At 43.6% G+C, this 23,280-nt stretch overlaps 1 protein-coding gene and 2 long non-coding RNA genes across 4 annotated transcripts; all 3 read right to left on the bottom strand.

Moving 5' to 3' along the window:
* Positions 1 to 5: 5 nt before the first annotated feature.
* Positions 6 to 23,280, bottom strand: LOC310746454 (T-cell-interacting, activating receptor on myeloid cells protein 1-like). 2 transcript variants are annotated; one of them, XM_083580180.1, is made up of 6 exons: positions 23,178 to 23,280; positions 20,438 to 20,725; positions 5,606 to 5,630; positions 3,656 to 3,708; positions 2,621 to 2,658; positions 6 to 877 (listed from the first exon to the last, which is right to left on the bottom strand). In XM_083580180.1, exons 1-6 carry the CDS (start codon positions 23,269 to 23,271, stop codon positions 701 to 703), a joined length of 675 nt encoding a protein of 224 aa, XP_083436306.1. In that variant the 5' UTR covers positions 23,272 to 23,280; the 3' UTR covers positions 6 to 700. The 2 variants fall into 2 exon arrangements, 1 of the variants encoding a protein (XP_083436306.1); XR_014540717.1 differs by lacking the exons at positions 20,438 to 20,725; positions 23,178 to 23,280 and adding an exon at positions 6,146 to 6,621.
* Positions 7,268 to 10,651, bottom strand: LOC310746459. Its single transcript, XR_014540721.1, has 3 exons — positions 10,614 to 10,651; positions 7,972 to 8,250; positions 7,268 to 7,458 (listed from the first exon to the last, which is right to left on the bottom strand). It is a non-coding gene; the product is annotated as an uncharacterized lncRNA (long non-coding RNA).
* LOC310748359 lies at positions 13,023 to 16,502 on the bottom strand. The gene is made up of 3 exons (XR_014541306.1): positions 16,448 to 16,502; positions 14,694 to 14,989; positions 13,023 to 13,073 (listed from the first exon to the last, which is right to left on the bottom strand). It is a non-coding gene; the product is annotated as an uncharacterized lncRNA (long non-coding RNA).

The following is a 23,280-nucleotide window of genomic DNA, read 5'->3' as shown; positions in this document are numbered from 1 at the left end:
CACTCCTGAAAGTGAAATAGCTGGTCTGTTATTTTGTAGCCTTCATCAAGAAGGTAATGTATCAAGGATGAAGACAAAGGGAACTTTCTCTCATGGCTGTAATATTCTTTTAATAAAGATGTAGATTTCCATTCAACAGAAGAGAACAACGAAACATCGAAGCACAATTTCAGCCAATGCCAGCTATGGATGGTGTTGCGGGCTGGTACCCATGATGTCACAAAGCTGCCTTATTTCTCAGTCCCAGAACAGTTTTGCAACAACCAGCGGCTTCTTTTAAAGACGGAAACAGCAGTAAATGCTCGTTTAAATCACCAAATTATATGATACAATCCTTAAAAAGAAAAAATAGGTAAGGGCAGGTCTGACAGCTGAACCAACACTAAATTTGCTAGTAAAGGTAAAATATATATATATTGCTTGTATTCCTTGTTTGTAATTTTAAATCTCACTCCAATATAAAGTCACTCTCACACCACATTGAGAAACCTGTAGGGCATCCTCTTTTAGCATGTCATAATGTCTCCTCCAAAATATGCATTTAGACATGTAGGCTGAATATACCCATATTCCAAAGACAGCAAAGCTAGAAATGAATGCAGGGACATTCATTGGCCGATCCGATCCAATCCAATCTGGGGAGTCCTGGAAATCTAGCTCTCAGCCCTCAAATAATCCTCCTTATTATTAGAAATCCATGTTATTCATCTTCCATCTGAGCCTGGACTCCCTTTGAGTTGTGCTGGAAAACTGCAGCATAGACTAAGTCCTCAGAGCCATCATAAGATCTGGCTTCCTCTTGAGTATGTGGGGCTTCCCTCTTCAGATCAGCGTAGATGATGTCTTCGGTCTCAGTTGGGGCATCGTGCTTTGGAAGCTGTAGGGAAATGAAAAGCATCCATCACGGTGGCAGAGTAGTACGGTGGCACCTTGGTTCTCAAACTTAATCCGTTCCGGGAGTCCGTTCAACTCCCAAAATGGTTTGAAACCAAGGCACATCTTCCAATTGGATGCAGGAGCCTCCTGCACTCAATTGGAAGCATCGGAAGCTGTGTTGGACGTTCAGCTTCCAAAAAACGCTCACAAACCGGAACACTTACTTCCAGGTTTGCGCCGTTCGGGAGCCGATTTGTTTGGGAGCCAAGCCACCTCAAATGTGTCCATTTTTTTCAGGAATATCCCTGGCTTAATAACTTACTTATACACACATGCATGCACTCACACATACTTTTATTTATTTATTTATTTATAATTGCAATTATTTGTCTACTTCATATTTATAAAACACTTATATCCCATCTTTATAACAGAATTTGTTTCGCACCAAACCTAACTCCTGCAATGTGTCTTATAATATACAAACCAGAAACATAGACAATTCTAAAAAACTTAAACCACAATACAGTGGTACCTTGGGTTACATACGCTTCAGGTTACATACGCTTCAGGTTACAGACTCCGCTAACCCAGAAATAGTGCTTCAGGTTAAGAACGTTGCTTCAGGATGAGAACAGAAATCGTGCTCCGGTGGTGCGGCGGCAGCAGGAGGCCCCATTAGCTAAAGTGGTGCTTCAGGTTAAGAACAGTTTCAGGTTAAGTATGGACCTCTGGAACGAATTAAGAACTTAACCTGAGGTACCACTGTACAATCAACGTTGAGGAGTGACGAATTCTCGATACAGCGGCTCAGATAGCCACCTCCCTCCCCACCCCCCACAAGCTCTCTGAGATAAAATAGTATCTGTTGTCCTCTGGAAAGCCAGCAGTAAATGGGTGTGGTGCGTTTCCTTCAGGAAGCAATTCTAGAGCCTCAGTGTTACCAACAGAGAAGGCTGATTCCTGGTTCCTTTGGGGTTTGATTAATTTGGGAGCATCATTTCCTGAGATTATTGTGAGATATGTACTTTGTAGTTTCTCAGAACACTACAACTCCCATGATTCCAGTAGGAAATGCCACATTATGTCAAGTTCAGGACTTGGGCAGCCATGTTGAGCCCTGCTTGTTATTGTTTATTTATTCTGCCTCCACATTCGAAGGGTTGTGTTGTGTTTCTTACATGTGAAGGGGGGGCAGGGAGGGTTAGCAACAGATTGTGCTGCTAGTGCGCAATTTCCATTTTTAGCTGTGTGTCCAGATTCAACTGTGTCTGAGTCTAGGCCCAATTCAAATGTGGCAAGGGCTCCTTTTTGAGCTGAGAAGTTCACGTGTTCAGCTCCTGCTTGAACTTCATTGGCAACTCTAGTTTGATGGCATATGCATTACAGAGCCTAGGACTTGTCGATCAGAAGGTCAGCGGTTCGAATCTCTGTGACGGGGTGAGCTCCCGTTGTTCGGTCCCTTCTCCTGCCAACCTAGCAGTTCAAAAGCACATCAAAGTGCAAGTAGATAAATAGGTACCGCTCTGGTGGGAAGGTAAATGGCGTTTCCATGCACTGCTCTGGTTTGCCAGAAGCGGCTTAGTCATGCTGGTCACATGACCCGGAAAGCTGTCTGTGGACAAACGCCGGCTCCCTCGGCCTATAGAGCGAGATGAGCGCCGCAACCCCAGAGTTGGTCACGACTGGACCTAATGGTCAGGGGTCCCTTTACCTTTACCTTTAATCTTCAGTAAAAACTCACTTGTTTATGTATCCAGGTTCGTCCAACTGCTAAGGTGCCTGCGGATGAAAGATATTCAGTGTGAGTTTTCAAAACATTAAGCTAGCCCGGCCCACTGCTTGGAATGAACTAGTCTGGCTTAATGAAATTCACTGAATTAGTTCAAAAGTCTCTGAACCTCACCTGAAAGTAAAGGTAAAGGACCCCTGATGGTTAAGTCCAGTCGCAGACGACTCTGGGGTTGTGGCGCTCATCTCGCTTTGCGGGCCAAGGGAGCCGGCGTTTGTCTGCAGACCGTTTTTCCGGGTCATGTGGCCAGCATGACTAAGCCGCTTCTGGCGCAACAGAGCACCAAAACCAGAGCAGCGCATGGAAACGCCATTTACCTTCCCCCCAGAGCGGTTCCTATTTATCTACTTGGACTTTTATGTCTCTTGAACTGCTAGGTTGGCAGGAGCTGGGACTGAGCAACAGGAGCTCACTCCGTCGTGGGGATTCAAACCACCAACCTTCTGACCGGCAAGCCCAAGAGGCTCGGTGGTTTAGACCACAGCGCCACCTGAGTCCCTCCTCACCTGAAAGTAGTTCCCCGTAATAGCCAGGTAAATTGAATGTGAATTAAGTTCATTTTAGACTAGAACTCTGGAAACCTTTCTAGTTCATCTTCAAGCTTGTTCTCTTACATGCGATTTTTACTCTTTGAGCCTTTGAACTTAAACATAATAATTGCTGGGGAAAGCAAATTAAACCCTCCAGTACTGTAGTGATGTGCATCCCATATTAATAAGTGTGAGAAGGTTGAAACATCTGGACTGAATGGCTGGCTTAACTTAAAATGTGCTTATGCCCCCTTTCATAAAAATTCAATGCACAATGAACAAATGTAACATTCAAACACACAGGGAGCAATATACTTTGCACTGACAGTGTGAAATGGAAGATACTTCACTTCTAAATCAAACCCATTCTCCAAAAATCCCATTTACTCACTAGATTCTATCTACCACCCACAGCAATTCTTTCCCCCCTTCAGGCGACTCACACACAGTTACTTACTGGCAGGCGTTGCCACGAGGTGCCTCTTCATTACTCTGAAGGATGGTTCATCACTAACGAAGGGAGGAAAGAAAAAAACTTACTATGAAATATTGTTTGAATCCCCAGCCCCGACAGTCTTTTTTCACTAAATCTGCCCTACACTGATGGTCAAAAGCCATTGTCCCCTTTCCAATAAAAGTCAGTAACGCTGGCTCCCAGCATACACTGTCAACACAATAAGAAGAGAGGCAATTATAAAAGCCAAACGGAGTGGCTGGGGAAACCCAGCCAGATGGGTGGGGTAGAAATAATAACTTTGTTGTTGATGATGTAATGCCTTGAAAGAAAATATTATGAAAATGATTTATAGGTGGTACATGACTCCAGTCAAGCTCGCAAAAATTTACCACTTGCCTGATAATAAGTGTTGGAAATGTAAAGAGACTGAAGGTACATTCTTTCACCTTTGGTGGACATGCCCAAGGATCAAGGCTTTCTGGGAAATGAAATGAAAAAGGTATTTAAATATACCTTCCTGAAGAAACCAGAGGCCTTTCTCCTGGGTATGGTCGGCCAATTGGTGCCAAAGAAGGACAGAACATTTTTTATGTATGCTACAACAGCAGCAAGAATACTCATCGCAAAGTATTGGAAGACACAAGATCTACCCACCTTGGAAGAATGGCAGATGAAAGTGATAGACTATATGGGACTGGCAGAAATGACCGGCAGAATCCGAGACCAGGGAAAAGAGATGGCGGAAGAAGATTGGAAGAAATTTAAGGACTATCTTAAGAAACATTGTAAAATTATTGAAGGCTAGAACGATGTTGATTCAGAAATTAAGGGGTTAAAAGCTGTAATGATTATGTGATTAAGAAAAGAAAGGCTAAAAATTATATAGAAATTAGGGGAAGGATTTGCTGAATTGACTTAATTAGAGAATGGAATACAGAAAGGGGAGGTATGAGGAGGTCGGGAAAGTACGTTTTATGAATATAAGGGATGGAAATTATACTTGTTTTGTATGTGTTCTGTTTGGATTGTATGTATTTTTATTGTTTTTGTTTTTATTGTTCTGTTTTTTTCTGTTTTATATAAATTCCTAAACCTTAATAAATATATTATTTTAAAAAAATTGTTGTTGTTGTTGTTGTTATACTACAAACAATTAAAAAGCCAAACTGGACAAAATTTCATGCACACACAAATCATCAAAAATTTAAAAAGACTGTGCAAATAAGGAGTTCTTTGTGTGACTTTAAAAAAAAACCCACTTTGCATCGCTTTTCTCCCAGAGAATACAAGAGTCCCATCTTCCAAAGTCTAAACAACCAACCTCATTCCTGGAGAATCTAGCAGTCCTTTGCTCAGATGTCACAAACCATACTTAGAATGAGATGCAGTTAAAGGAACTTAAGGGTCATGGCTCTCCAGCCAGTCTCTACCAAGACCAGGAATAGTCAACCTTTTTATACCTACCGCCCACTAATGCATCTTTCTTGATGGTAAAGTTTTCTTACCACCCACCTGTGCTTGATGGAAGGAGGATTCAGCTTGTGCCGTAGAACCCCCACCACCCACCTAGAATCCTGAAACTAGTGGGCAGTAGGGACCAGGTTGACAACCCCTGACCTAGACCTTAGGGTGGTATCCAGACAATTCACTGTAATGAATTGTGTTGGGGGGGGGAGTTGCATAAACGTTGTTATTAGGCAAAATTGCAGACAAACACAGGCCGCTTAAATGCTAGTGAATTTTCGTGAGGACAATCACAAGCCAATGTGGAACTGTGAAGAATTGAATTGGAAAAAGGAGAAATGGAGAGAAACAAAAAAGGACAGATTCACTGATCCTTGGTTGCTCTGCAACCTGGCCTAATCCAAAGAAAAACCTTCTTCACTTCAAGATCAGTATCATTTTTTCAGCATCAAGTGCAGTGTGAAGTGAAGAGCTGGGATCTCTTACCTGCTTTGTGTTGCTTGTCGTATTGCTTTAAAAAAACAAAATGAGAATCAATGGGAAGAAAGCCCTTTCCCAAGCCCATAAACATACAAGTGATGAGCAAAACCAACTCCTCTCAGTTCAGAATATAGGGGTGTTTTGCTTTTGCAAAATTCACGGGGTACAGATTTGATTTGGAAAGATCCCCTTCTGAGAACCTCTCCTCCCATGACAAACCTTCTCATCTATTAGCTTTCCCTCCATTCCCCCACAATTTCCTACTTAAGGGCCACATTGCCTCAGGAATAATCTATGAGAACCACATACCATCAGTGAGTAGAACCAGAGCCAGATGTTTTTTGTGAAGTCACCCACCCCGCCCTCCGCCCCCATTTCCCTCCCTCCTGGCCACCTGCAGGAAATTAGCACACAGTGTGCTAGAATCTTGGACCGTGGGCTTCAGTACGCCTGCGGTAAGGGAAACAATCCATGAGAGATTTTACTAAGACCCCTTGGCCTCCCACATGAGCCTTATGAACCTTCTCACCAGGAGGACATACGTACAGTTGCTTTTTCCCTTGAACCGTAAAAAGGCCCCAGCTGACAGAAGAAGGAAGACCAGAACCACAAGTATTGATGAGACTACAACAAGACTTTGATTGATTTGAGCATAATTGCTTATTTGATTCGTTGAAGCGTCATCTGAAGAAAAGGGGGGGAGCAGTTAGAAGAGAGGGAAGAGGCTGCTTCCTTGAGAACCTCCCACTCAAGCTGTCACCACCACCAAATTCAGTGATTGTTCTGGGCTTTTGGAGAACCCTTGAACGAGATTCTGTCAATGAGATCACTTGCAGAAGGGACTGACCTTCTCCTTGCTTGCAGCCCCTCTGCCCATTCACATGCCCTTACACTCTTGACCCAGTTGACACAGACACCCAGAGGCAGGTTAAGGCTGCTGCTCCCTCTAATCTCTCTTGCCACTGCTTGCATGCTCAGAGAAGGAGGGTGAACCATACAGTGACAAGAAAGAGCAGCCAGGAACAGCGGTGGAGGAAAGGGGTACGGTGGGTGCGGCCCACCTCGGGTGTCATCCCTGAGGTGGTTGACATCACTGTGCCCTTGGACACTCACTACAGGCGGCGCCCCCCTGGGACACTCACCGCTCATCACGGGTGGCTAGCCCTGCCCCCGGATGCACAGCCTCCGGGTGCCGGACCAGCTAGCTTCACCTCTGGCCAGGACAAGAGGCTTCAGGGGTTGTCATTGGGTCCTCTGCAGGGGTGTGAGCCTCAGCAGGTGCCAAGGGGATTTCCACCCCCTCCCACAAACAAACAAACAAACAAAAAAGGCATCAACGGACAACCACAGGTTGTGCCCTTTCGACACCCTTGAAAGATATGGGGAGCAGCCAAGAGGGTGACTTGCCAGGTTCACTGCAAAACAGGAAATCTAGAGAGGAACGTTTGTTGACCTGCATTGCCATAACCAACTGTCAGGGGTGATAAGAATTTTTGTTGGGGAAGGTTGATTGGAAGGCCTCTGGTGGCATGGGACTTCATAACTGGGCCAAGACATAGCACAGACCATGACCTCTATTTGTTTAAAAAACAGAAGGCAAAAAAACAAAAAAACACAAGTACTTCTTAATTTTGCCCAGCGGCAGCTATAGTTCCCTTTCTGCTCCATGGTAATTTTCCTAAAGTAAAATTCAGTCACATTTGCATAAGACTCCCGGGCCCATTTTCTTAATTCTCCAGCCTTATGGAGATAGACAGTGGCAGGTCCCTCTGCAATTTCACATACAATCGTGACATCTTTCCCATCACGAAAGGGCTTCCTTAATGAGGTGGAGATGGAAGGTCTGGGTAACTGGGGATCTGGGCAGAGAAGGAACAAAAGGTGAGATGATGACCACTGCAGGACTAGGTCTTGTCCTCTTCTGCATAGCAGGGACCTGCATCAGGTGTTTCCTTCTTTACCGTAAAGCAGAGATTAGGAACCTGAGGCCCTCCAGATATATAGTCTCCAATTGCCCATCTTTTGGGGGAAGCTTTTCAATTTTTTTCCCTTTTGCTACTGTACTTCAACCCCAAAACACTCAGGTTATGCAAACTGACCCTATTGAAGCTCATCAGACTAGGCTCTCTCTCTTCCTCTCCACCCCTACCCCCTCTCACAAATAACAAGCCGGGAAATGTTTAATTATTCCCCATTTCCTCCAATGTAGGAACTGGTTCCTCAAAGAGACACCACCCACTGATTGTTCCCTACAATTGTCCTCTCCAAAGAGTTCTCCAGTTATATTCTAAAAACCAAGCAGACTCTCCAGCTAAACTCCAAAACTTAAGACATGTGGTTGAGATGAGTGCATGTGGAATTGGCTCCTTTACCTGTTAACAACAACTCCACAGGGTTACTTGGTTCAGACAGGAGATATGGTTGCCTCACAGAGGTGTAGCTGCAGCTGTATCTTCCTGCATCCTTCTTGCTCACCTCACTGATGGTGAACATGTTCATGTCACTGTGTATTGACCAATCCTGAGAGTCATCCTTTTGCAGATAAGACCTTTTCACTTCTCCTTGAGTTCCACAACGCATAGTGACTCTCTGTCCAATGGGGATTTTTTCCATAGGTTCCAGAGAGAGGACTGGTTTGGGGAAGCTGGGATCTGAGCAAAGGAAGAGAAGAGACATTGAAGGCCCTTAAGAAGGAAGGTTTGCAACCAAAATGACATCGCTTCTGTACACATTCACACTTGGCCCATCTCTATTGCCAGCATACCCTGTTCCCCACCAGAAAGCCAACCACTTATAGTTTCCCCACTTACCATATTTACTTGAATGTAATGCACGCCTTTTTTGTCAAATTATGTCCCGAAAATTAAGGTGCACATTAGATTCAATGGCGCATTACATTCTATTAAATACGATACTTGCTCTCCTAGAACAATATTCTTTGAATCACTCTTCCTTCTCCCACTTCTTTCATTTGCTAAGGTGAAAACCAAGAATTTCCAGGTTAGCTTGCCTGCTGTGCTCAGTAAATAATAATATGCAGCTACTATCTATTCGGTGGGGCTACATTTAGGTACTCTGAAAATAGACAACACTCATTTGAATATTCTTTGTGGTGTAGCTCCAATGTCCTTTAATCCTTTCTTAATGAGATAGGTTGTTCCCAACCACATATGCAAAACACTGGGTGGGGTGGTGTTACTGCACTTCTGCAACACCATAATTTAAGATGTTATCTCCGTTGGTCAACACATCTAATCAGGGTCTGAAACTTGCAAATGAGGTCCCCCATTCCCCCGGGGTGCTCTTCTGAGTTGAACTTTGAGCTCTTACCTCTTATCAGGAGAGTGAAATCCCTGGATTCTTCCTCTGGACTACTCCATTCAGAAAAAACATTATGACAAGTGTACATCCCTCCATCCATTCTGCTCACATTAGTGATGAGGAAAGTAAGCTTTGTGCTGGTGTTACTTCTGGAGATTATGACAATTCCATCTTTCACCAAAGAGATGTTCATTGTCAGATTATAAGGATTGTCACAGATGATTATGACATTTCCTCCAAGGGAGGCTACCAAAGGGGAATTCACAGTTGTAGAGCTGTGGAGAATGGGAAAGGTCTCCCTGGATTAAGAAAACAAGAAAATCGCATGTTGGCAAGGGAGACACTGTAGAAGATATCTCATTTGTGGGCCTATTTCAGTCCAAGGATCCAAGAGAATTCTTCCAAGAATAAATGGAATCAAAATGGAAACAATTTAACATGATACATGTTTTTCAGAATGTCTATGTTTCTCTTGGTTTAGAGCCCCTGCCATCGCATAAAATATCTGTTTTGGGTTTGTTCCTTTCATGTCTACACATACGATGACTGTTCATCTGAAGAGCTGTAAACAGTTTACCTCTGGTTCCTTTATAAAGTCTCGCCATTATCATCATCCCCTCTAACAGCAAACTCATGTGCTGAGTGCTGAAATAAATGGGGCTAAAATCAAGCCACTGATAAACTTCTTAAAACCTCTGTGGGAAAAGTCCCCTGAAAAACAACGCAGTGAGGGCTAGGTATGTTCACTAGTCTACGAGTGATTGCCAAAGAAGAGGAATGTTGAGAGTCAAGGCTCAGCTAAACTTCTGCTTCTCCTGCAGCTTCCCCTCAGGAAAACCCAATCTTTACCACTGAATCAGAACAAACGACTCCAGCCATCAGAGAGCATTAAGCACTCAGACCAAAAGAGGCCAGAATAATGACAAGGCCAAAAATCAGAGGCTTTCTAGGACACTCTGTAGTCTATTATATGATGTGTGTTAGTACATGTAAACAAATTAGCTGAAAGATAACTTTATAAATCTCTCAGTATAACACAACTAAAAGTTTAAATATTAAGGTTGCAAGATAATAATGGACACACACACCATGCTCTATAAAATGAGTAGGGAGCTTGTGCCTCACACCCCAAAATCTGCTTTTACAATGGGAAATCATGTTTAATAATTCTATATACTCTGGGTAGAGATGATTCAGGAAAGAACAATCAGTCTTTGGGCTGATTTATATACCACTTTTCATAGAATGACATAGGACATACTATGCACTTAGCAAAATATAGCACAGTGGAAGCAGCAGCCTGATTATTAATAGTAGCAGCAGCAGCAGTTGCTGCAATTAAAGTTCAGTTTATATGCCACCATTTGTCCAAAACCACAGGGAGATTTATAACCTTGCTTAGGTTTAAAGCTTGGATCTCTCCTTAACCTTGCATCAAGCTGAGGTTGGGGCTTAGTTTCTCAGCCAACAAAATGGGCACATGACAAAGCAATCAGGGTAGTGATTTCTTTACCTGTGGCGTCAAGAACGGTTAAGCAATGAGTACCACAAATATCACTACTGTATGTGAAAAGAAGCTGTGGTGCAAAGCCACTCTTCTAGAATCTGGAGACTGCAGGGCCACAGCTCCCACTCATATATGGAAAATCTGTGGTGCTTAAATAGTAGCTATTCAGCCATGACAAGTTCTTACTTTTCAAATCCATTTCCTCCTGAATAAGAGAGCAGCCTGGAAAAAGAAAAAAGAATTACTAAGCAGGCCTTGCAGCAAGCTCTTTACCAGACCACAGTACCCACTTCTCCAATCACCCTCCCAAAAACACAGAGTCCTATCTAATAAAGTCATACTCACAGCAGACCCATCAAAAACAATGGGCTCAAGTTACTAATGCCAAATGTAAGCCCACTGACTGATTGATTGATTATTTAATCTCTATCCCACTTAATATATTAAAAATATGTCGAAGCAGTGTACAGAAAACTGAAGCAACAACAAACAACTCAAACAAAATATTACAAAAATACAGTTACATATAAAAATGTTACATTGATACAAAGATGTGTGCGCGCACGTGCGCGCACACACACACACATTCATTTTCCTTCTGACACACCATCCCTCTCAGCCTCCGGGCTCTCTCCCAGGGTCCAAGAAACTCTCAGCTTACCCACAAAAGTCTCACAATGAGAAGGGTTCGTGGAAACAGCAGGCATCACCCTAGTCTCTCACTCTAGACTTGCTTTTAATGGGCAGGCCCAAAGTGGATGGTCCTCAGTGGCGTAGCGTGGGTTGTCAGCACCCAGGGCAAGGCAAGTAATTTGCGCCCCCTAACCCGTGGATTTGCGCCCCCTAACCCGTGGATTTGCGCACCCTAACCCTAACCCCCAGATGTTGCGCCCGGTGCGGCCGGCACCCCCTGCACCCCCCACGCTACGCCACTGATGGTCCTTCCTCAGGCTCCCCACAACTGTGTCCTATTCAGCTGCACTCTCCACCCACAGTTCCAGATGCAGCAGGTTTGATTGCAATGGATCTGCTCTGGAACATATTTTCACTTCCAGTATCCTCGTCCTTCAAGCATCTGATTTATGTGAAATTCTCCAGGTTGGCTTAAAATTGCCCAACTTGCCATCCCAGCCCTTCATTTCAGACCATCGCCAGCCCTCTCTCACAGACATCTAGCTTCCACCAACTAACTCTCACTAACTGTCCTTCTTTCCAGCTCCTTTATATCAGAAACCTCATGCAAAAGCTTTTTAACTCCTTTTAATCAATAGCTGGGCCTTTGTGATTCTCACCAATATAAGATGGAGAGCACAAGCATCATGGCAGGTCACCATTCGTGTCCACAAGATCTGGTTCCAGCTCGAAGGTCCTCAACCCTTGCAGTTTTGTGCTGTTTTCTGTGTGCCAGCCCAGATTACATCTGAAGCTACAGGAAACTGAGGGGAGCAGCATCTCTGACGCACCCAATACCTCATGACTCTCGGAGACTCTCAATCTGCTTTAAACATCTCTGGTGGTCCAATATTGCTTCATGTACAAAGTCTACTATGCACTAATTTTTTCCCCAAAGCATAAATTGGTAGGAATGCACAAAATGCAGATTTAAGTACTATGCTAGAAGAGATATGCACGAATAAGGTTCATGTATGCACACAGAAACATCAAAAGGAACCATCTTGTTCCTTTTGAAAAAATGCAAAATAAGATTAGTTATTATTATATTTATTTACACCCCCTTTCCCCTGGCAATGGATCAAGACAGCTTACAGATAAAAATAAGAACAGCTAAAAACATAGGAGGGGGAAGCAATCATTAAAAAAATAAACATTGATAGAATTAAAAATATATATAGTCAAAATCCACAAACTGGACAAAATCATTATTGGGACCAGTCAAACATAACAAAAATGTTATCCATATCTTTAAAACTTTAAATATCTTACACAAAGCAAAAGATGGGGAGCAGGTGGGGAATATAAAAATTAGGCTGGACATTTGCCTGGCGGTTTAGCACTTTATAAATTATCTAATATACCAGCACGAATAGAAACCACAAGATTGTAGCCATTATATAAGGGATTATTATAACTGAATGGAAAGAAATGGAAATTATTAAAATTTTGGAACGCAGAAAAAAATGTAAAAGTAAAAAATAAAAATAAAATAAAAAAAAATAAAAGTAAAAGTAAAAAGTAAAAATGTAAAACTCATCAATTCTAGCATGCGAGGGAGCCAGTTTAATGAAATTGTATAATTTGACATTTTAATAATTGGCATTAATAATTGTATTAATTGAATAAAATTGGTATTGTTATAATGAGGCTGCAATTGGAACAATATTGGAAAGTTGATCAATTTATTTATTTATTTAAGAAATTAAAGTTTGGCTTGTAACCCAAAAAATGTCCCAAACCTTAAATGGAACCTTTCTCTGGTAGAAAGAGAGCAGAAATAAAGGGGAACATGATAGGCCTCAGACAATCTGCACGGGCCTGATTCTATGGCATAATCCCCATTGATTTCAGCAGTTAACTGATGAGTGGACATGACTTTCTCTTCTTTCTTTCTTTCTCTCTCTCTCTCTCTCTCTCTCTCTCTCTCTCTCTCTCTCTTTCCTTCTGTCTTGTGCTCTTGAAGTTCTGTTCCTGGAAAAGGAGAGGAAGAAAAGACGATGTCACAACAAACAGGAGAGAGGTCTGGGAGTGACTGCCTCCCTTATAAGAAAATGGGAACACCAGCCATTCACTCACCTACTCACATAACAAGCACTACAGGCATAAATAGGTGGACATTATACTGAAAACTAGGTAAGTTCTGGGGAGGAAGCTAATAGAGAGAGCCCGGCGTGTGCCCCAAAAGTCACAGACACAGTACTGAGTGTCGCTCAGATAATCGTCTGAGGATTTCGCATTTTTGCTCAGATTCCAGCATTCCTTATTTCCATTCCATCCAAGGGAGAGGAAGGGGGCAGGTGTTTCTCAGGTTTCTAAACTGCAAGGGCAGCAACAACACCAGTACAGTTGGCTCCTTGCTACATACCTTCTTCCCACTTTGAAATGTAAACAGTGAAGGGCTGAGTTACTTAAGACGACCACAGCATCCAACCAACCCAAGTCCTTGTAGGGAACCTCCCAAGATGCTACCTTGAAAAATGCTGTACAGTGGTACCTTGGGTTACATATGCTTCAGGTTACATACGCTTCAGGTTACAGACTAACCCAGAAACAGTACCTCGGGTTAAGAACTTTGCTTCAGGATGAGAACAGAAATCGCGCGGCAGCAGCGGGAGGCCCCATTAGCTAAAGTGGTACCTCAGGTTAAGAACGGACCTCCAGCAGAGATCGCAAAGAAAGGAATATATGATAACAACAAGAAGATGAGGAAAGTAACAAAGAGACTATCTGGACAGAACTGGATGTTGTTGTTTAGTCATTTAGTCGTGTCCGACTCTTCGTGACCCCATGGACCAGAGCACGCCAGGCACTTCTGTCTTCCACTGTCTCCCGCAGTTTGGTCAGACTCATGTTTGTAGCTTCGAGAACACTGTCCAACCATCTCGTCCTCTGTCATCCCCTTCTCCTTGTGCCCTCAATCTTTCCCAACATCAGGGTCTTTTCCAGGGAGTCTTCTCTTCTCATGAGGTGGCCAAAGTATTGGAGCCTCAGCTTCACGATCTGTCCTTCCAGTGAGCACTCAGGGCTAATTTCCTTAAGAATGGATGCGTTTGATCTTCTTGCAGTCCATGGGACTCTCAAGAGTCTCCTCCAGCACTTTTGTCTTTGTCCATGGAGTTTTCTTGGCAGGGATACTGGAGTGGCTTGCTGGTTCCTGCTCCAGGTGGATCATGTTTGGTCAAAACTCTCCACTATGACCTGTCCATCTTGGGTGGCCCTGCACGGCATAGCTCATAGCTTCTCCGAGTTATTCAAGCCCCTTCGCCACGGCAAGGCAGTGATCCATGAAGGGGTTAAAGCAGCAATATAAGTGATGCTTGGACCCCTGTTCGGAGCTTGAAGTATGGGTACCCCCAACAAAAATTTAAAAATCTGGCTGTATAATTTGGAACTTATGTGATTTGGAAATAATGTGATTTGATTGGCCTGTTAATAAAAATTATTTAAAAAAAAAAAAAAAAGAACGGACCTCCAGAACAAATTAAGTACTTAACCCGAGGTACCACTGTATGTACACATTGATTCAAGCACTTACACATTTGTCAAAGATGATTGAAACCAATTTGTAAGAGTCAAGGACAATGAACTTACTCATGGGATGGCAGTGAGCTCAGTGGGACCTCTGTGTAGGGTGTTCTGACCTGATACTGCCTGCCGTTCATTTCTCATGCTGTGAAATTGTAGAGAGGACCTTTCGGCAAGGGACTGACTTGCTTGGTTTTCCTGTGATAGTTGGCCTTTCTCCTGCTGCAGAGGCTGCTGCGTCACATTTTGATAATCCGTATTGTAAGTGGGAAAGTTCGCATACACAGCCCGATCTTGAAGTTCTTCTGAAGAAATTTCTGCATGACTTCTAGGGTCTCCTTCCCTGCCATCATCTCTCCTAACTTTGACATAAACATGGAATCGAAAATATACATAATGATGCCACTTGCAAGAACAGTTGTCACTTGCTGGGACTAACTGGCTACTAGAACATAAGAAGCAATTCTGTTATGCTGTATGTGTGACTCTAAGACAAGACAAACAAGAACAAACAGCAGAAGTAGGCAAGAACAGGTGAATGCATGGATGGACACCTCAGTACTGCTACAGTCCGCTTGTGTCTGACTCTCCGTTTTGTGCAGGGGATGAACATACTGTTAGCTACATGGCTGAGTATAGAAGTACAAGAGTACAGAAATATAAGCACGTTGTTACCAGACCTGCTTATGTTTTCTGCACACCTGAATTTGTAACTTGTGTGCATATTCAGAGACTCTTACTTAGGGGGTCTCTACTGGAGTCAACTGCATGCCACAAATCTTAATGCAGTGGGGGGAAATTAATTTAGAATAACCATTTACACCTTGCTTTATTTAAGGGAATTAGCACTAAGCAATGAGATTCGGTGTGCTATAACTTGCTTGTTAAAGGGAATTAAGAGAAATGAAAAACATCAGTAACCATGGTCATTTGTTCACACAGAAGAGTGGACAAAGAGTAAGAAGTATTCAAGTACCAGTGCAGGATAATCAAGAGACAAGTTACCATATTTTTTGCTCCATAAGACACACCTGACCATAAGACGCACCTAGTTTTTGGAGGGGGAATACAAAAAAAAAATATTCTTTAAAGGGAGCGCTGAGCAGAGCCTGTATGTGTACGGCTCTTGGGGGCTTTTCCCCGAGGAGGGAGAAGGGCAGCCCGTGAAAGGGAGTGTGGCTCTTGCGGGCTTTTCCTGGAGGTGAAGGCTCCCTGTGCCCTGAAGAGGCTTCACGCAGCTAAGCCAGAAGCTAGAACAGCAAGAGGGAGCACTGCGCAGCGATCCCTCTCGCTGTTCTGGCTTCTGTGATAGCTGCGCAGCCTGCATTCGCTCCATAAGAAGCACACACATTTCCCCTTACTTTTTAGGAAGGAAAAAGTATGTCTTATAGAGTGAAAAATACGGCACTTAGTGCCCCCATCACCACATCAAGCACATCTTGCTATCTGCTGTTCACCTTTGGAGGCAAGTCCTGGCAACAGGACAATAGCAGAGGCCTTACCAGCTTCGATATTCAGGTCTAAGATTGGTGGGTCAATATTGGTGAGTCAACTTCGTCCCTCCTGAGCCCCAATAAATGGTGTACAGTCAACTCTGATGTTTTGAGTATCTTTATCAAGCTTCCTCAACCTCGGCCCTCCAGATGTTTTTGGCCTACAACTCCCATGATCCCTAGCTAGCAGAACCAGTGGTCAGGGATGATGGGAATTGTAGTCTCAAAACATCTGGAGGGCCAAGGTTGAGGAAGCCTGATCTTTATCATTCAATTTGTAAAAGTTGTATCATGAACACAAGCCCTGTCCCCAACAACGCTACTTACAGTCAGTATTTTCCACCCTGTTAGATCTCGATACTGTGAAGGTGTGTTCACCACTAACCAAGAGAGGCAAAGAAAAACTTATTACAAAGGATCATCTGGACACCCAGTACTTAGTCTTTATTCACTCACTAATCCCTTCACTCTAAACCAGAAAACATTTTCTGACTTTAAGAAAAGCTAGTAATTCAGGGTCCCAAGCACACACCATCAACACAATTCAGCCTGATCATTTCCAAAAGAAACCAAAATACCCTAGATCCTAGTATTTCCTATTCTCACTTCCCCAAGCTAACCTACCAACCTCAGTCCTGGAGAACCTGGAGGTTGTTGCTCACATTTCACAAGCCACACTTAACATAGCATTTGATGCAAAGTATAAGGGAACTCGGGACATGGGTGGTGCTTTGGCCTAAACCACAGAGCCTAGGGCTTGCCGATCAGAAGGTCAGCAGTTCGAATCCCCACAATGGGGCGAGCTCCCGTTGCTCGGTCCCTGCTCCTGCCAACCTAGCAATTTGAAAGCATGTCAAAGTGCAAGTAGATAAATAGGTACCACTCCGGTGGGAAGGTAAACAGCATTTCCGTGCGCTGCTCTGGTTTGCCAGAAGCGGCTTAGTCATGCTGGCCACATGACCCAGAAGCTGTCTGCGGACAAACGCCGGCTCCCTCAGTCAGTAAAGCGAGATGAGCACCGCAACCCCAGAGTCATCTGCAACTGGACTTAACGGTCAGGGGTCCCTTTACCTTTACCTATAACTCAGGAGGCCCCACTCTCCACCTAGACCCCAGCAGGAAACCTCTGCACTCAAGTACTGTACCTCCCTATGTGGCATTCAGATGGAGTGCAAATAATAGCAATTGTTCTGCATTCTGACAGCTCTTCCTCTTGCAAGCTCAGAACAACATTCCAGCATCCTTCAATCCAGTGCAGTGTAAGAGGAACCGTTGAGATCACTTACCTGTTTTGTCTTACCACTGTAAAAGAAGAAGAAGACAAATCAATTGGAAGATGGTGCTCTCTCAAACCCATAAATAACCAAAACAACCTATCTCAATTCAGAATGTGCTAGGTGTTTCCTTTTTCAGACAATTCATGGGAAGCACCTAGAATTTATTTTAAGAGTTTTGCAAAAAGAAATCGAGCACAGGGACTATCTTCTACCAGTTTCTCTTTTCCTCTTTTCCCACCCCGATGCTTTCCCAAACTTACTAGGTCAGGGATGAGAAACCTGTGGCCCCAGCTGACATAATCAGTACTCAGGGATGAAGATAGGTTTAGTCCACAGTATCTGGAGGGCTGCAGCTTTCCTATCCCAGCAAATAGATGGATAGGATGAAGGACTAGGCAAGATATCACTAGGAACCTCAGACCACCCGGAGAATTTATGGCGAAGAGCTTTTAAATCCCCTTCTCGCCTGGGTCATACTTACACACTCCTATTTTGTAACAAAGAAAGGCCCCAGCTGACAGAAAGAGGAAGAGCAGAACCACATATATTACTGAGAGATCTGGACTGATTTGAGCATCATCTGTTAAAAAAAAAAATGGAGTTAGAGGAGAGGGAAGAGGCTGCATCCTTGAGAACCTCCCACTCAAGCCTCCACCACCATCACATTCAGAGATTGCTCTGAGCTTCTGGAGGACCCTTTGGCAAGATTCCTTCAATGAGCTCACTTGTGGAAGGGATGTATCACCTCCTTGCTTGCAGCCCCTCTGCCCATTCACATGCCTTTCCACTCTTGACCCAGCTGAAACAGACACCCAGAGGGGAAACAGAAGGCAGGTTAAGGCTGCTGCTCCCTCTAATCACTTTTGCCACTGCTTGCATGCTCAGAGAAGGAAGGTGAACCATACAGTGACAAGAAAGAGCAGCCAGAACTAAAGAATCATGGCAACAAAAATTGACGGACTATGGAGAACTGGCAAAATTGACATATAAGCTATGGGACAAGGATAACTGTGACTTTAAGGATGAATGGGAACCCTTTACAAAGTATCTGAAGACGCAACAAAGTGAACTGGACTCCTTGGCAGGTTTTGAATAAACATTCACAAACCTTTTATTGATAATAATCAGCTAAATAGTTTGAGGATCTATACAATTTTGTAACATGCAGAAAACAGCATTCTTAGAGAAACCAAAGACTGGAACTGAGGGAAGTCGGGGGGTGGGGTGGGAGTGGGTGGGTTTTGTGTGGGAGGGGGGGAAGGAGTAAAAATGGGGGGGAAAACAGGGATGATATGCTTTGGATAATATGTCTTGTTATAATTTTGAAAGAAAGAAAGAAAGAAAGAAAGAAAGAAAGAAAGAAAGAAAGAAAGAAAGAGAAAGAGCAGCCAGGACATGAGGCTCCAGGATTTGTTGGTGTCGTGGAAATTCTACTGCGTATTTATCCAGAGTAGATTCCAATGTATAGTTAGCAGAGTAAAAACCTAAGCACGTTGCAGGATCCCCCCCCCCCAAAAAAAATAGACCAGAGACAATGATATTTCTTCCAGCAGAGCTTTACTACTACTGAAGGCAAATGAGCATAATGATCACAAATCCAATACATTCAGGACTGGCACTGTCCATAAGAAATCCAGTTGCAACAGACTTAAATTTGGAATAACTTATAATAAGTCTAAACCTTAACACTAAGCATACTATGTACAGAACACCACACCAGAAGGAAAAGAAAGAGAAAGAAAAAGAAAAAGTGTGAAACTCAGGCTCCTGCTGGCCCATTATTACAGTTAGACTGACCTTGACAGAAGAGATAACAGAACCAATTTAAACCAGCTGTACTCAGCTTCTCTGAAGGAATAACCTAGACACCATGAACCTTCTGCTTGCTTCTTTCACACAGCTTCCAGAACCCTCTTGAATTAAGTAGAATAGGAAAGATCTCTGCACTCTGTCAATGGGTCCTCTGCAGAGGTGTGGGCCTCAGCATGTGCCCAGCAATGCCTAACTCTAATGCCAGCCCTGACTGGCACAGTCAACTGTCAAGGAAGATGGAAATTGTTGTCCAACAATTTATGGATAGCCAAGATTGGGGGGTGGGGCTGATTGGCATGGGGCTTTCTCAGTACACCACTGGCCAACCATAGTTTAAAGATGTGTTTAATATGCATAAAGCATAATTTTGAATGCATTATATTTAAAATACTATGCAGAGATACTGGCATTAGGTTTCACTCTAGCAAACACAGCAGAAAAGGCTAGATGTTTCAGTTTCTGTCTTTAAGCTAACTCATCACTGGAAACCCAAGAGCTCTCACAGAAGGCAAAACCTGAGAACTCACCTTCTTTGTCAGTGATGGATCCAGCAACAGCAGCAATAGTGGCTAAGTTCCATGAAGATGGAACAAGAAAGTTGCTTAGGATCTCTCTCTCTCTCTCTCTCTCTCTCTCTCTCACCAGAGAGAGGAAAGTTTATTGACCTGCATTAAGGACTTACAGACGAGGCTGCATTGCTTGCATGTTTCAGAGCAATGTGTTCCTTTGTATCTTGCAATGTCTGTTTGTAACTATTTTATTTGTACTTACTTATTTGCAGCTATTTGTAACAATTTTTCCTGGTAAGTTTTGAACTTCATTCTTCTGTTTGAGAGCAAATTCATTTCTACTCTATGCAAGGTCCAGATCAGGAATTTCGCTTGCAGCAACTTTAATATAATGCAAGACATGCCTGCTTTTTGGTTAAAAAAAACAAACCCCAAAAACCCAAGCAAAGTGCAGTGGTACCTCTGGTTACACACTTAATTCATTCCGGAGGTCCATTCTTAACCTGAAACCATTCTTAACCTGAGGTACCACTTCAGCTAATGGGGCCTCCCACTGCCGCAGCACGATTTCTGTTCTCATCCTGAGGTAAAGTTCTTAACCCGAGGTACTACTTCTGGATTAGCAGAGTCTGTAACCTGAAGTTTTGTAACCCAATGTGTTTGTAACCCGAGGTACCACTGTAGTGAGAAGGAGAAAAACAGTAAAACAAATACTGTACCTGATACCAAAAGCTCCACCCAATTGCTGCATTTTGACACCAGAAATGGACTTCTTGATTGTGCCCAGCTGCAGCAATAGTTTCCTTTATCCTCCAAAGTAATTTTCCTGAGGTAAAATTCGGTCACACGTGCGTTGGAATCCTGGACCATTTTTGTTGACTCTCCAGCCTTATGGAGATAGACCAAGGCAGGTGTCTCTGGAAAGGCACACGTGATTGTGATATTTTCCCCAACCTTAAAAGGCCTCCTTGGTGAGATGGAGATGGTAGGTCTGCGTAACTGTGGATCTGGACAGAGAAGAAACAGAAAGTGAGGTGCCAACCACTGTAGGTCTGGGTCTTGTCCTCCTCCACATGGCAGGGACCTGCATTAGGGGTTTAGCTTCTTTGCTGTAAAGCAGGGATTAGGCACCGGTGGGCCTCCAGATACTGATAGACGTCCAATGCCCATCAGTTCCCGTGAGCATGGCCAGTAGTCGGAGATGGTGGGAGTCATAGTTCAATCATACTTGGAGGCCAGCAGGGGCTCCTGAATCCCTGCAGTTAAGCCAAATCTCTGTTAAAACGAAGATGGGCTTTAAACATTGAACTGAACTGAACTGAACTATAACATGGAGGATTTCAACTCTGAAAATTTGAAATGGTTCGAGGAGAAGAACACAAGAAAAAAAATGCTTAGGATGCTGATGGAGATTTCACAAAAAGCCTTCAACTGGGCTCTGCCAGTGGCTAAAGAACAAGCGGTGGAGGCGGGGGGGGGGGAGAGAGGTGCTTAGCACCACAAGAGAAGAAGAAGAAAACCTCTCCCCCCTTGTCTCTGCCTCTCCCTGAAAGTCTCCCTCACAGATTCTGGCCAGCTAACTTAATTTCCCCAACAGCAAGTGATAAGGAGATACACCCTATATTCAGTTCAGGCAAAGTATCCAAATGTCAATAATATCCATATTTATTTAGGAGCCTATGCCCCCACTTTTGAAAGGATTTTTTTTTTAAGCATTCACAAAGTGGCCTATACAGTTCTTATTGTGGATGCCTGTCTAATTTCAAGAGTAAATGTGTTTGTGGAAAAATTTCCCCAGTCTGGGAATATTTATTTGCCTTGAACCTGGTGGCAGATCAGCCCATTTACCACAACTCTGTGCGCTGGACTGGTGTCTACTTGAGAAAGACCGTTCAGAACCAGAGTTATTGCTAGCTAAGCTGGCCTGGTTCCGGCATAGGGAAAACAAGTCTTAGGAATAGTGTTTGAGCTACACCACCATATGTGATGTCCTAACTAATGCTAGGTGGCTAGGTCACAGATCCAAACTGAATGGATCCCCCCTCTGTGATTGGGGCCACAGCATGTGAGGGAGTCATTCATCCAGAAAGAGGGAGGAGATTCCAGAACAGTCATATATAAGTGGGTGTGGCACTCTGAACATGCACAGCTTCAGCTGGAAGTGCCAATAAAAGTAGAACTCTTGTTGTCGCTTTTTGTAGAGGGTTGACCAACAAACGCTGTCTGCAAACTGCTACATCATGGCTGCCGATAGACGTTGTTGCTAAAAAGAAAGAGGGACTGAAACTTAAGTATGCCGTAGCAGCTAATGCTATAATGATTGTAAATAGTGCTACTGTGATGTGTTTATAACCAGCCAGGCAATAAATCACTTGACTGAGTTTTACAGCGTCTGTGAGTGTTTCATCTCAAAGTGTAACTTCAGTTGCTGACCACTGCTTCCTGAAACTCTGCTTTGGACTGATTGGAGGTGCCTACACACAAGTATTCTCACACAGCGAAAGTGTGATGGACCTTTAATACAGCAGTCTCCCAGAACATCCCTTTTTCGGAAATTATGCCAGTTTAAAATCCACCAAGTTCAGCTCGGCCTCCTGGCTAAGGTGGGTTGGGGAAGATACATAGGCATATCTGTACCTGAGATGAGGATGTGAAGAGATGCCTGCATAGGCTAGTTTCTTGGGAACTTCCAGGCTCAGTCAGAGAGCTACTGGATCCTAACCCTGCTCATCCAAATGATTTTCAGGTTGGTTCCTGAAAAGGTTAGCAAGGGCACTGGAAAGAAAAAATAAAGATGGCTGCCCACATAGGTACATAGGGGCACCTGTTCCTTCCCCCTACATATACCCATTATGGGGTGGTAAGTCATAATGTAGTGCCACGCCCAGGGGCTCTTTACTCAAACATTTTGAGAAAGAGCCAGAAGCACCATACTTTCTAGCTGCTTCACACAAAATAATTTTCTTTTCATTCATAATAATTGCTGTAATGGCTCATGCATTCATCAGCCAGAATTATCTTCCATGCAAATGTCTGCAGTCCCAAGAAAATTACAACTCAGCCATGATCATTGCCCTCAGCCCAACTTTTCTGGGAAGCTTTTCCTGTTTCCTTTTGTTACTGTACTCCAGCCCAAAGACTCCACAACACTCGGTTTATGCAACATGATCCCTCTGAAACTCAGCAGGTGTCCCCTCTCTCTCTTTCTCTCACACAGCAAATTAGGAGTATGTAAATTATTCCTCATTTCCTCCAATGCAGAACTGGCTCCTCAAACAGACACACACACACACACACACACACACACACACACACACACACACCACTGATCACTCCCTACAGTTGTCCTTGCCAAAGAGCTCCCCAGTTATATTCTAAAAACCAAGCAAACTCTCCAGCTAAACTCCAAAACTTAAGGCTTGTGGTTGAGATGAGTCCATGTGGAGTTAGCCTCTTTACCTGTTAACAACAACTCCACAGGATTACTTGGCTCAGACAGGAGATATGGTTCCCTCACTGAGGTGTAACTGCAGCTGTATCTTCCAGCATCCATCTTGCTCAC

This window comes from Podarcis filfolensis (assembly GCF_964270895.1).
Source record: "Podarcis filfolensis genome assembly, chromosome: 13".
NCBI lineage: Eukaryota > Metazoa > Chordata > Lepidosauria > Squamata > Lacertidae > Podarcis > Podarcis filfolensis.
Note: the sequence above shows the minus strand (reverse complement) of the source record. Positions and strands in the feature narration are given on the sequence as shown.

Bases quoted from the DNA above. Each gene is read 5' to 3' on its own strand.
- LOC310746454 (XM_083580180.1), bottom strand. From the start codon at position 23,271: ATGGATGCTGGAAGATACAGCTGCAGTTACACCTCAGTGAGGGAACCA. The intron at 20,726-23,177 runs GTAAAGAGGCTA...TTCTCTGTCCAG, and splicing joins TGTGGAGTTGTTGTTAACAG to ATCCACAGTTACGCAGACCT. The intron at 878-2,620 runs GTGAGTTTTTAC...ATTTCCCTACAG, and splicing joins GAACCTGGATACATAAACAA to CTTCCAAAGCACGATGCCCC.